The 15236-nt window shown below is 38.6% G+C and overlaps 1 protein-coding gene across 4 annotated transcripts in view; it reads right to left on the reverse strand.

Moving 5' to 3' along the window:
* The window catches only part of LOC148646745 (NACHT, LRR and PYD domains-containing protein 3-like), a 2700574-nt gene that overhangs the window by 1477339 nt on the left and 1207999 nt on the right, over positions 1 to 15236 (reverse strand). For all 4 annotated transcript variants that reach the window (XM_088608537.1, XM_088608542.1, XM_088608540.1 and 1 more), the window contains one exon: positions 5706 to 5879. In XM_088608537.1, the coding sequence (XP_088464663.1) occupies positions 5706 to 5879 (174 nt within the window). The remainder of the gene's footprint in view (positions 1 to 5705; positions 5880 to 15236) is intronic.

A 15236-nucleotide genomic window follows, 5' to 3' on the forward strand; every position in this document is an offset into this window, starting at 1 on the left:
CCTAATCAGACAACATGATCCTTACATATAAGATCATTTTCCTGATGGTGCAATATACATGATGCCAAAATAATGATACTTGAGTCCTTATTATAGTGGAAATATTGTAACAAGAGCAATGACTTGTCCAAATGTCAAAACCCTGCATCCTTACTGTGAAACAGTAATGAATTTTCCAAAAGCTCATCCCATGACTGAGACATCTGTCCTCTTTGCTGTGTCTCCAGTTTTTCCTGGATTGGCAAAAACTGTGACAGATTGGCTGTGTGTTGCTGGTGAAACTCGCTGTAACTCAGTACAATCTGACCATGAAGATTTTGCAGAGGTTGAAAACTGATAAAGATTATATTATACATACTTGTCCGTAGTCTAATCCTGTGACTAGCTATTGTTTCACTTCAATGGAGATACCAAGAGCATCTCTCCATTGAGAAAGAAAAAATATTTAATGACCCTTTAGCACTTCCATTTCTTGGAAGAACAAAGACAGTGGCACAGAAGAATCAGAAAGAACAGAAAAAGAGAAGATTCTTGAAGTTTTGGAGGAGATTTACAAGAGTGACTGATTAGCTCTCCAGGCTCTCTCTCACGGTCTACATAGAAATATAATTTTAGCAAGTATTATCATCTGTAATGTATAGAAATGTGTTTAGATTTCCATACCACATTTCCATTTGAGAAATTTAAAAAAACTAAGTCTTTTCAAAAGCTGAGGTGTCCTTTTGTATACCTGTCAGTCTGATTGAGATCAAATAAACTGTGATGTTATCAGTGTGTTAGGAGTCCGGCAGCCCAATCTACAGGAGACAGCTAATACAGTGTCAACAGTGGCACTGCCAGTAGCTCACTATGGCTGTTGTTGCATCATCCAGGTGGGGCTGCACATTGGTGGTGGTGGAAGGGATCCCCATTACCTGTAAAGCGCTTTGAGTGCAGTGTCCAGATAAGTGCTATATAAGTGTAAGCAATTAATTTATTAAAATGAATTAATTAATCTATATAAGTGAACTGAATCTAAGTTCATGTGAAGGGGAAAACAATCACGGGTCTCAAATGCTTCAATGTGAGATGTCTGCAGGAGGGTTAGCAAATTTCAAACTTTAAAAAAAGTCTGGATACAGAAAAGGCACTTAAAAGAGTATGACAGCCTTTTTGTATTTGGAACTTATAGGGAATTGGGTTTTCATAATGGTTTTATTGTTTGGCTACATGTAATGTAAAAACAACCAAATGCACAGGAACAGGCTCATGGTATTCTGTCAGAGAGCTTTAATTCATAGAGGGGAACAAGGCTAGGAGATGCTTGTCACCACTGATTTATTCTCTCAGAGTATAAGACAACAAAAGGATACAGAGGGAGGTGATATAGCAGGAGAACACACAATCAGGCTCTTTATAAAGATGATGTTGTTATATACAGCAGAAATTCAACATCTTTTCCTGTTCTCACAGATGTAATCACAGACGACAGCAACTTTTCAGAATAGGAATTAAACAAAGAAAATTCTGAAGCAATGTTATTGGGGAACCTATATTCGTGGAGACAAAAAATACATTCAATTTACGATAAGACTGGGATAAGATTAAATGTTATTGCAGATTAAATTGCAGTACCCAGAACCCTAGAAAACATTAAAATGTAACTAAAAGGTGGTAGAAAATCAGCTGAAGCCAGACTTCAATAGATGGAAATTGATGCCTCTCTAGCTCTTGGGAAGGACTGAGACAACAAGATTGAATGTACTGTACTTCCAGGATTTCTGTCTTGTTCCAGACCTTCCTTATGCCTCTAAATGACTACTGCTAAAACATCTATTTAATGTGGTTTAAAGTCAGGGACCAATGCTAATTCTCTCAATCTCTCGAAAAGTCTATTTCTTTCTACAGTATATTTTTTTCATAATACTCTTTTTCTTCTATGTGATTACTGTATTAAAATTGCAGAAATTATTTATTTTCACAATGCTTCAAGTTAAATTAAGTATAAAACAAGGTTTCAAGTGAGATGAATACCTCTTCACCATTTTGCTGGGGAGCTGTTACTCAGGTAGTTGAAGCTTTAAGATGAGCTGCACAGAAATAGGACTGTAGATTATTAATAATAATAATAATAATTGCTTACACTTATATAACACTTTTCTGGACACTCCACTCAAAGCACTTTACAGTTAATGGGGACTCCTCTCCACCACCACCAATGTGCAGCATCCACCTGGATGATGCAACAGCAGCCATAGTGCACCAGAACACTCACCCCACATCAGCTATCAGTGGGGAGGAGAGCAGTGCAATGAAGCTAATTCATAGATGGGGATTATTAGGAGGCCATGATTTGTAAGGGCCAATGGGAAATTTGGCCAGGACACCAGGGTTACACCCTTACTCTTTTCAAGAGATGCCCAGGGATTTTTAATAACCACAGAGTGTCAGGACCTCCATTTTACATCTCCTCCGAAGGACAGCGCCTGTTTACAGTACAGTGTCCCCATCACTATACTGGGGGATTAGGACCCACATGGACCACAGGGTGAGCGCCCCCTGCTGGCCCCACTAACACCTCTTCTAGCAGCTACCTTAGTTTTTCCCAGGAGGTCTCCCACCAGGTACTGACCAGGCTCACACCTGCTAAGTTTCAGTGAATTGCCATTTGTGAATTGCAGAGTGATATGGCTGCTGGCGATCTGTGAGAGATTTGGGAGAGTTTGAGTGGTCCAGGTTTTACCTGAGATTTTCTTCCCTACCAAATAAAATCAGAGAAATTTGACTTTATCTGACATTACAGGGATATGTTTATACTATCACTTAATTGACAAGGAAGGCAGTGTGGCATTTGAACACCATCAGTATCACTTTTATTAATCAGTTACCCAATTCAAGGTCACAGTTACCCAGAGCCTGTCTCAGGAAGCACTGAACACAAGGCAGGACTGAACCCTGGACAGGATGCCAGTCTATCAAAGGGCACACACTCACACCAGTGCCAGCTTTCCCAGAAGTCTATTAACCTGCCAGCATGTTTGTGGACGGTGGGAGAAAACTGCATCATCAGACATATTTGGGGAGAACATACAAACTCCATACAGATAATACCCCAGGTCTGGGTTGAACCCAGTGATATATCTACTGCAATTAGCTGATTAACACATTAAGAGACACACTGATTAAGAGATTAACACATTGATCACAGAAAGAAATCACAGAAGGAATGCAAGAGTTAAGAGTACCATTCAAATGAGAAAAAGGACGTTGGCAATTCCATAGAAATTGAAGAATTTAAAACCATTCAAATCTGTATAAATACAGAAATTCACATTAATGGATAGAGTACAAGTAAAAAGTTCATATTCAATATTGGAAAAAAGACAAACTGCAATCCAAATATGATAAATTTAGGAGCACAAACTGTTGGAAGAATGGAACACCAGGCATATCATAAACATTTCTGGTATGAAAATAAACTGGCGAAAGAGTATTGAAGACAAATAAGGACAAACACCAGATGAACGGCCTTCAGAGGCAGAAAAATACTTGTTTGGAACTATAAGAACTGCAGTCATGAAATAAATCACTAGAAACTGGTTAAAGCTGGACTGACCTTGTGTTCAAATGAACTGGGTACAATTCTCTTCTTATTGACATAACTCACCCTCAACACAACTGCAGGTCTTTTTACATATCCTCCGAAGGACAGTGCCTGTTTACAGTACAGTGTCCCCGTCACTATACTGGGGCATTAGGACCCACATGGACCACAGGGTGAGCGCCCCCTGCTGGCCCCACAACACAACTCAACACAACTGCAGGGCTGCTGAAGGCCAGACTAAGTTTAAAGAAGAGACTCAACATGGGAGTCAGACAGGTTCAGGTGCTATAGCAGTGAAAGTGTACCTGAATATCAACACAGAAGTGAAACCATAACCAGAGGTATAACATTAAATTCATACAGTATATAATACATGGGATCACCTAGGTTCTTGATGTACCCGATGTTGTGGCCCACTTCAGTCAATTGCACAAAAAATTAAACTTCTAATTTGGCGGTGCCTCCACCAGAAACAGCCCTCAATTTGTGACTAAATTAGACTTTTCAGAAATTTCAACTGTAATTCTACCAGTGATCACAAGATGACTTCACAACGTTTGTGTGCAAAGTTTTACCTTTTACTAAAATTTATTTTTATAGTGCTTTGAGTTATATTAGATGTAAAACATAATAATGTTTTAAGTGAGATGAATACCTCTTCACCATTTTGCTGGGGAGCTGTCACTCAGGTAGTTGAAGCTTTAAGCTGAGCTGCACAGAAGTAAGAATGTAGATTTGGGAGAGTTTGAGTGCTGTAGGATTTACCTGAGGTTTTCTTCCCTCCCAAATAATGCTAGACTGAAGTTTGCCCAGAAATTTGACTTTATCTGTCATTACAGGGATATGTTTATACTGTCAGCTAATTGACAAAGTGGTAGTGCAGCATTTGAACACCATCAACATCACTTTTAATAAACAATTATCTAGTTCAGGGTCACAGTTACCCAGAGCCAGTGCCAGTGGACACAAGGCAGGATTGAACCCTGTATAGGATGCCAGTCTATCAAAGGGCACACACTCACACCAGTGCCAGTTTTCCCAGAAGTCAATTAACCTACCAGCATGTTTGTGGACTGTGGAAGAAAACTGGAACACCACACAAACATGGGGAGAACATACAAACTCCACACAGATAGCACCCCAGGTCTGGAATTGAACCCAGGGCCCCAGTGTGATATCTCCTGCACTGAGCTGATGGAAGCAGTAAGCTGGAGACTGAATCCAGGTGCGGGCTCTGCTGGAAGCAAGCAGGGCAGGCAGGAGAAAGTGAAACTAGAGACGCGATCGGAATGGAAGGGTTGAGCTGAGAGGAACTGATTAAAGCACCAGGCAGAGTCGTTTAACATGCAGGGTTCAGTGCACAGGGATCAGTGCAAGACGTGGTCAAACAGGCAATGTTAAAGCACAGAGAGAGAGGAGAAAACACTGGGGAAATTCAAAGCTGAGAAGAATTAAATGAGACTAAAATAAGAGGTTAACATATTGATAAAGTTTGCATACCTAACTCACTTCCACAGCTACATCCTTTCAGATTTATATAGAATATTAAAAAATAAAGTAGGAATACAAGAGTTAAGAGTAAGATACAAATGAGAAATTTGGGTTGGCCCAGTCTTCAAAATCTTGAAGAAATATACAACAATCCTTATTAGGAGTCCTTTTTCTTCTGGGACAAACACCAGATGAGCTGCCTTCAGAGGCAGAAAGATACTTGTTAAGAACTGTCAAGACGGCAGCCATGAAATAAATCACTAGAAACTGGTTAAAGCTGAACAGACCTTGTGTTCAAATGAAGAAGGACTCTATGAATGAAATCTCATAGACAATGTTACCCACAGAATTATAAATCAACAACAACGTAAACATATCTATAAAAAGATGGGCAAAGTGGGAAAGATTGCATGTCGAGTCTCTCAGCAATGAGATATTAACAAAGAAGCCAGAGACAAGAACTTGTATAAAGTTGCGTAGCAGTTTTTTGTCTTTCTGTATGCCCTCTTTCTTTCTTGTTTTGTACTTCCTAGGTGTTTCTTTCTGATGCATGAGAAAAAGTGAATGTTGTGCGTTTCAGAATATCTACATCAAACAATAAAAAACAAAGAAATCACCAGTGTTCACTTACCCCAGTGTTGTTAATTTACAGTTGGGATCCCTCAGAGCTGCAGACAGCAGTTTCACTCCTGAATCCCTCAGGTTATTGCCACTCAGATACAGTTTTCTCAGACTGGAGTGTTGAGACTGAAGAGCAGAGGCCAGATCTTCACAACATCTCTCTGTTAGTCCACATCTCTCCATCCTGCAGACAAAAAGACAGGAGCACAGCTGAACATCTGCACAGCTCATCCGCATCTTTCTGCCCAAGTCTTCACTCCAACACCCAGCTCAGCAGTAATATACAACATCATGTCATTATCCATCTCAGAGTGTCCATGGATGAGGATGATGAAGATAACACCTTCAAAATTTGGGTTCCAGGAGGAAGAAGAAAGATGAGAAGAAATTCTCAGTAAGGGAGACAGTGGGACACAGGGAGACACACGGAGCTACAGTGACTGGAAATGGGAAACAGAAATAGAAAGACTTTGACTTTTAACCATAATAAAAATTGCTTCACATTTATTATTATATTTTATTCTGATGTCATCTTCTTATAGTTATTTTAGTTAGTTACAGTGTTGTTGTATTTCTTCAAATGGTTTATTAATCCCAAATGTAAATGACCAATACTGGAGTAAGTGGACTGGAGATTTTGATGTTTGCAGATATTTTGAGAAAAACAACTTTCCCATTTAACGAAAAGACAGACTCCCAGACTCCCACATGTAACATAGTCAAAACACACCAACACCTTCAGACAAGAGTCTACAGTTTTACTGGAGGAATTCTAGAGACATTCTGCTCCTCACCAACCCCTCAAACACTCTCCTCCTCTACAGACCCTCCACCTGAGACTGTGTTAATCCTGCTCTTGTAGAAGAGGAGCTGGGTCTGGCCCAGCAGAAAGAGCACTGGGTACAATTCTCTTCTTACTAACATAACTCACCCTGAACACAATAGCAGCCGGAACACAACCGCACATCCTGAGTGTTTTTTCTTTGAGAATGAATGTGGATGCCTTGCACTATGTTAATCCTCTCCAGACATTTTACCAATCCTAATCCAGTCCCTTCTGTTCCTCTTTTTTCCTGATAATCTCTCCCTTTTTCCCCCTGTCTATTGAATTTAAACTCACCCACACCTCCAAGCTCATTAGTTGATCCGTACACTCTGGATCTCTCCATAGTGCTGTTGTGATTCTCGCTCTCCAGCTTTTTACTCTAGGGACACGTAGCTTCGGACCCCCTCAAGTTCAATGAGCACAGTACATGTTTATTTAACCTGGCTGAACTAAAATATAGCTTGTATTCACTAGAACCCTTACAGTATAGCACCCCAAACAATTACAGTATCTCCAGTTTTACTAGAGGAATTCTAGTGAGATCCTGCTCTTCACCAACCCCTCAAACTCTCACTCCCTCTACAGACCCTCTGCCTGTTGAATATCAACACAGAAGTGAAACCATAACCAGAGGTAAAACATTAAATTCATACAGTATATAATACATGGGATCACCTAGGTTCTTAATGTGACCGATGTCAATGTTCTTAATGTGGCATAACAAAATGACACTTTTAATTTGGCAGTGCCTCCACCTGAAACAGACCTGAATCAATCTGTGAGTATATTAGGCTTTTGGAATAGATTTGAGGCACAATTTTTTGTTTGTTTGGGAGGGGAGTGAGACCACTCCCTGTGCATCACTGCATGGTCCCAGTCTGGGTGGTCTTATCAACCCCAGCAGTTGTGACAGAGACCCAATATGACAAAAACAAGGTGATTTTCTATTAGCTGTGGGTCTGTAGAATAAATTTAAGGTATTTTTGAAGAGGCACAAATTTTTCTTTGGTCATGACAGGAGTGAGACCACACCTTGCTCATCACTGCACAGTCCCAGTCTGGTAATAGGAGGTGCTCTACATACCTCAGCAGTTTTGACAGAGACACGTGGGAGAGGTATTCGTTTAAATAATTTAAGTGTGATAACACTTTGTTACGGAGCCCGGGAGGGGCCATCAGTAGGAAAAAAAGTTATATCGTGGGAATGATTTACAATTCGTGCTCACGAAATTACTTTTTCCTTCGTTTGCTATCAAACGCTATATAACAAATTTCCGCGTCTTTATATCTGTTGTGTATCTTAATAAAGAGCCGTTCTTATATTATTTTAACTATTTTATTAACTACACAGATCACGCCCTTACACCATATATTCTCCCGCCTTCTACTCTCTCGTTCTGTTGTCTCGCGATGTCTACTCACTATACTACATCCCTTCCTTTGTTCAAAACTTTACCATACAATTGTAACAATTCTATATCAACACACAGTAAACGGTTATTAACTATTACAACAAAATGTATGTAAAACCTTCCATTTCTATTCAACACATTTTACAACAATTTCTATGCGTATCAACTCAAATTTTAGTTCACTTAAGTCACTTCTAAATATCACCTCATTTCTAGCAGTCTAAGCAACATCTAAATAGATAACACAAACAAAATAGGGCAATTTAACATTTGGAGAGCTGTGCAAGTCCTATATTTTTAAATGTCTCTGTAACGAGCCGGTTTCCTGATAACCCTGCCACTTCTGGTTGTTACTTCACTTCTGGGTAAAGTTACTGGCTCTCCTATGGATGTACTCTCCACTGTCTGAGTCCTCCACGTCAGAAAGTCTTGTATTCTCAGCATTTTCTGTTTCTGCAGATTCAAAATCAAGATCCAATGGAGGAGCGTGTCGAAGATGTTTTACATTTCTCATTATTTTTGAGCCATCTTCCACATTCACTAACTCAAAAGAGTTACAAGAGGTGTTGAGGGGTTTATGATCCATTTGAAGTGTGAACTTGCCTCCCCATAAACATGTCCTAAAATGTTCCACTGCCCAAACACAACCCAAGGCTTCACACTCTATTTGCGAGTAATGCCTTTCTGTTGGGGTAAGTAAGCGACTTGCATATGCCACTGGTTTGTTCTGTCCATGTTCTTGTCTTTGTAGCAATACTGCTCCAAGCCCTACAGGACTCGCGTCACTGATCACTACTGTTGGCGCATCTAGTTTGAAGCAGCCATTCAAAATGCGCGGTACAAACCCGCAGTACGGTAAACTACCCACAAGCCACCGCAGGGCACCGCGGTAAGTGATTGACAGGGGCACTCGTGGTGCATTGGTTGGTAGTGAAAAGATTTAATCATTTAATGTCTTTACTGTGCACATTTTAATCCGCTTAGTTTTGAATATTTATATGGAATTTTACCACTAAAGGGAAATTTTAGTAGCTAAGCATAAAAAGAAGAGGAGCATAACGCATCGGAAGGTCATAAACTATATTAATTTAGGAACATAAACATTACTGTATGTACGTAAACTGTACTGTGTATGGCTGGTCTTGGTAGTTTAAAGAAAAGATACACACCAGTCTTCCATTTCTCCCTAAACATTTTAAGCATGAAAGTTTTATGAAACGGTACCCAAATATGCGATTGCTGTATAGAATGAATTTTAATTTTAAAGAATTATTTAACACGGAAATTAACGGAAATGTTTACATCTTCCGCCGGAAAACAGTCACCCGTTGCTACCCAACGCAGTAACACAGCCACTAACTAGCAAAGAGAGGACATTAGCTAGCCAATATGATAAAAAAATAAATGATTATTTTGTTTATTTCTTTTGCACATTTATTTGAACATTTCCATCGATTGTATAAGCACTTGGAAACTGTCCAATCCCTAGTTCATCCGGCATTTTCTTTTACGCTGCCGGCATTCTCCCGGTCTGGCGCCGGTCTGTGTCTTCTAGGACAGTGGTTCTCAAACTGTGGTACCGGCAGTGGTACATGGAGTGCCGCCAGGTGGTACGCCAAATGACCGTGGAACTGTGTTGTGTGCGCTGAAAAAATCAGGACAGGTTTTCATATTTTGTATTTTTATACGTGTCGAATACGCAGCCTACGTACTACGGTACAGTGCGCGCTAATACTTCAGTGGACACAAGAGATACTCTGTAATTCTATACCACTCTATAGGAATGCGTACTATGGACGCAAGTGACCAATTGTATTTTAAAAAAGCTACTGTATCAGAGTTAATGTGGAGCTAATGAGTCGGAGTTTGTACAGACGGTGCTAGAGCAATGACAAGCCGACACAGCGGTGTAGTTGCACGAATTAGAGAGGTTGCTCCAGAAATTAATGGTTTCATTGCAACATCCACCGCAAAACCTTTGCCGTCAAGAAAATGCCTGACGATTTAAAATCTTTTAGACTGTTGTGAATTGTATCAAGGCTCGAAAAATTAATTCACATCTGCTTTGCTCGACTTAACAGGCTCACCCCTCTCACTGAAATGGTGCTTTTTTATTTTTGTGTTTTTTTTTCTGTAAAACACTTTGAGAAGCCACATTTTAATATATCAAACAAAGTTTATTATTATAATATTTATTATATGTGTGTGTGAGTGTGTGTGCACATGCGCTCATGTTGGTCATTGATAATTTCTGGGGTTCCTATGAGATGATGACTTGTAGAGTAGGTGGTACTTGGATGCTTTGGTTGGATTAGGGGTGGTACTTGGTCCAAAAAGTTTGAGAACCACTGTTCTAGGATATAATGCCAGCGAACTCTTGTTTTTATGTCTACTATAACAGACAATCTCCTTTGCTTTTAACCGAGCGTTTAATAATTTCCTAAAATGAAAATGATTTACTTTATTTCCCTCACGGGATCAATAAAAGTATCTATCATCTGTCTAAACTATGGGACAGAATTCTGGGGTCTCCCCATACCAGAGATTATGATAGGGTTCAGAATGGTGATTGGCTGACACCATCTGACACCAGTTTGCTATACATACTGTACCAGGAAGAGGATTTCGAAACGTGTATTTTAAAAGTTTAAGAAGTAAAAACCTTACAGCGTACACAGATTTCTAAACTGATCAGGATCGTTATCTTTGTCTTATGCATAATAATGTTCACTGCTCTGTCCAGCAAATTATTAATAAACTTTATTTTATATAGCGTTTTAAACGAATAAGTAATTAGATTGCTCATAAACCTAATCACTTATTCTACATAAACACAGCGTAATTGCTCTCTGAAAATGCTTTTTCTTTTTATTTAGGCTCAGATTTCAACTATAGATCGTATTATTATAAACCTTCTTGGAAAAATGTCTTTTATGTAAACCATGTTTGCTATTAATTCATTTAGGGCTAGAATATGTTCATTGTCTTCCAATGAAAGAAGGGTTCCTTTCGCCGTAGTCGAGTTGACATTAGAAGCTTGCCACGCCCGGACTGTTACACCAACGCATTAGCATGTTAAAGCGATTTCATTGAGGAGCCTAGCCTTTCTTAACTAGTAAGTACTGTACTTACTGGGTTTTTGAGGGGGGAGGTGTCTTTCGCTGGAAATCTCACCTCCTTCTACTTTGAAAATACCTGTGAAACCGGTTTAATTCGTCACAGCCAGCACTCCCGCAGAGAGGGGGGTTGTATTTGCAGTGTATCGGTATACAGTAGATGGGAAAGCCAGAGCCGACCGCTACGCCGCCACGTGTTATGCTCTTCGTTAATGTCTAAGCTGGAACACATCATTATATCTCATTTTGTATTTCTTAAAAAAAAAATTGTTTGCCCAGCCAAACAGTATTGTTGTTATTGTTTTTAACCTGTAAAGCGCTTTGAGGGGCCACCTTTAAAGGCGCCATATACAATAAAGTTCATTATTATTACTATTGTTAATTTGCTGGAGAGGTGAACATTATTACACAGAAGACAAAGATAGTGATTTACGTTGCATTGTGCATTGTGCTGCTGTAATACAGTTTTAAATAATTAAAAGTCCTAACAGTATCAGCTTTATTTATGGGTTTTAAATAAAGGCGATTTAAACACGATTTAAATCAATATAAATGTTTATATTGTAACGCCTAGGTGACTATTCATTGTTATTGAAATGTCTTAAATTCGATCATGTTGTGATATTTAGAAATATACATTTGTTTGGTGCGAGTGAAGTTTTATTTAATCTCTAAGCCATACTGATTCTTATGGAAGCCAGTTTCCACCAGGGAGTAAAAAAAAAAAACACACTATGGTATTCTCTCCGATGCAGAGCAGTTAAAAACATATCTCTGATGCTGTTCCTAAATGAATATCATTTATGACCATCAGACGCTTTATGCTCCTTTTCTTTTTTTCCAGTAGATTGAACAGGGGGAGCCATTTCATGATATACTTTTCACTGATGAAACAACAGTGGCGCTGGAACAGTTTTCAACCATGTCATTTTATAAAAAGGGGAGATATGTAGGCGTTACTGAAGCTAAATGGTTAGCCTTGTCACTAATGTAACCACTAAATAAAGACATATAGAAATCCCTACGTTACAGACTGTATATGGCTGGTATTGGTAGTTTAAAGAAAAAATACACACCAGTATTCCACTTTCTCCCGAAACATTTTAAGCATCAGAGTCTTACATGTGGTTATTTCGGAAACGTTTGTACGTGCTCCTTCTGACCATGTTACTGTTTACTGTTACTGACCATATTAAGTTTAAGTGCCTGTGGGCACTTTTCCTGTCCGTGGGGGGTGGACCGTCTTTCATTAGAAGGTTAGTCTGTTCTACTCTGAGAATGTAGAGGGGGTGGAAAGTGCCCGCGGTCACTTAATTAGTATTAAAAGTCGCACTGATTCCCTTGCGAAGATACGGACATAGGAATATTCGTGTGTGGTCAAAAAAATGGCATAAAAAATGACAAAGTGAAGGCTGTGAAAACATTAACAATGTACTTTATACACAAAGCAAGTGTTCTCACAACTCTAGGAGGTTTCGCGAAAATGCTACAGGCGTGCCAAAATCATTTTTTTTTTAATTCAAGGTTGCTTTACCGCGGTTTTCATTTTCAGATTGTGAATCAAAAAGGCATTTAATTAAACACGCGATTGCGATTTTAATCAATTACTGTATTGATTGAAACACACATTCTGTACAGATACAGTACAGTCACATTCTCCTGTCGTCCAGTGGTGTAAAACGAATTAGCAGGTGATTGAGATAACAATGCACCGACAACTGAGAGGAATGTTCTCATTTGTTCAAAATTGTAAAAAGAGGTGATAATTCTTAATAATTCCGTGTAGCATTAACTAACCTCTTCAGTTTATTCCGCCAGACAGTACATGAATATAATTATATTGTTATTAATTTGTTTAGATACGCAATTCTATATTATATTCCCTGTTAATCAAATTCTAAAAGTATGCATTTGTTAGATAACAAGCGAATTCACAGAAAAGGTTAAAAGACTATCACTTTTCACAAAGAATATAATCCTAATATAAGTCTTAATCCTAATATAAGTCTAAACAGTATCAGCTTTATTTACGGGTTGCAATTTAAAAAAAGTCAAAAACCGCACTCAAAATGCAATTTAGAGCTATCTGGCAAGAGGAGACACCCAAATTAATAATGTAGCATGCCACTGTTTGTGCATGAACAAGGTTATACTGCTATTTCCTTAGATATTTTCCTTAGTCTGTCCTGGCTGTGCTCTCTCTCTCTCTCTCAATTCAATTCAAGGTGCTTTATTAGCATGACAGATGGGTACAATCAGTGTTGGGTATTTACTTTGCCTTGAGATGCCACTTTTAAAGGTGATATATAAAATCAAGGCATTAACTTGCTTTAACTCCGCAAGTCTGAGTTCTTGTGTCTGTCCTATCGGAACCCGAAAGTATTACAATATGTATCTTTATAGCAGGTGGTGTACAGCTTTTTAGTATAGATTACACTTTTCTAAAATGTATTTAAAAAATAAAAACAATTACAATATAATCTTTCCACGTTTGATCCCAAGATCCCAAGAAAAATAAATCTAAACGGGGAGAAAGCTATGCTGAAAGTTTATTAAGATACTTAGAAGACAAAGATATCGATTTATGTTGCATTTGTCTGATTGTGAATCAAAAAACACATATATTTAAACCCACGTTTGTGATTTAAATCAAAACACGATTTAAATCAATATAAATGTTTATATTGTAATGCCTAGGTGACTATTCATTGTTATTAAAATGACTTAAATTCGATCATGTTGTGATATTTAGAAATATAAATTTGTTTGGTGCAAGTTAGGTTTTATTTAATCTCTGAGCCAGGGAAAAGTTTCATTTTTTCCAAAGAAATGTTTGTTAAAAAAAGTTCATGGCTCCAGCAGTATTCGATCACAGACCGTGTGACATGGGAGTCAGGAACCTAACCCACAGCACCACCGGCAAGGTCACATAGAGAGTGCTGAAAAAGCACTACAGAAACATTATCGACAGACAATGTACAGTGTGTACTATTCTTGTGTTGCGGGTACATGAATATAATTATATCGTTATTAATTTCTTTAGATACGCGATTCCATATTATATTCCCTATTAATCAAATTCTAAAAGTATGCTTGTAGACTCCGGTATCACGTTAGTTAAAGACTTCGATGCTTAAAATATTTAGGGAGAAATGGAATACTGGTGTGTATGTTTTCTTTAAAGTACCGAGACCAGCCATATACTGTATGTTTAAGTTCCAAAATTAATATCGTTTATGGCCTTCACACGCGTTACAGTATGCTCCTATTCTTTTTATGCTCAGCTACTAAGATTTCCCTTCAGTGGTAAAATTCCATATAAATATTCAATACTTAAACGGGCACAGTTAAGACATTAAATATACATATACATACTGTATACAGTACAGTTTACATATGGTAATATGTTTATGTTCCTAAATCAATCTCTTTTATGAGCATGTGAAAGGCATGGTGAATCGATTCTCAAAAATTACTGTACTTTGTATGATTGGAAACAAATGCGTGATTGCGAAATGCTGTGGTGTTACTTTTACAAAGACGGTCAATGAAAAAAATAATGTGGACCAGGGCAATACTTTGTTTACAGCTTGTCCAAGGTCATTCATTATTAATACTATTAGTAATATCTTCGTTAAAGACTTTGATGGCGACAGCTCAAACATGAGAGGTTGAGCTTTATTAGATCCACCTTGTGGAAATTCCGGATACTATTATTTTACTTGCGGTATTACAGGAGAACCTACGGTAACTCGCGGTAGACCGCGTAAAGCGCACCGCAAAATAATGCGGTATCGCCCGCTCGTTTTGAATGGCTGCATCTGTAGCTACATTAAGTGACACTAGCTTGGCAGCACCTTTCAAAATGAAATGAAAGCCTAAACCCTGCTTTAGAAAAAAAATTCCCGGACCAGGTAAAGTCAACTTTAGCAAAGACACTTATATAACAAAACCATGGTTATGTACTATTAGGTGAGGGTCTGTAGAATAGATCTGAGCTACTTTTGGAGAGGCACAATTTTTTGTTTGTTTGGGAGGGGAGTGAGACCACTCCCTGTGCATCACTGCATGGTCCCAGTCTGGGTGGTCTTATCAACCCCAGCAGTTGTGACAGAGACCCTATGTGACAAAAACAAGGTGATTTTCTATTAGCTGTGGGTCTGTAGAATAGATTTGATGCATTGTTG

Source organism: Lepisosteus platostomus, chromosome 16 (assembly GCF_059453375.1).
Source record: "Lepisosteus platostomus isolate fLepPlt1 chromosome 16, fLepPlt1.hap1, whole genome shotgun sequence".
Classification (NCBI taxonomy): domain Eukaryota; kingdom Metazoa; phylum Chordata; class Actinopteri; order Semionotiformes; family Lepisosteidae; genus Lepisosteus; species Lepisosteus platostomus.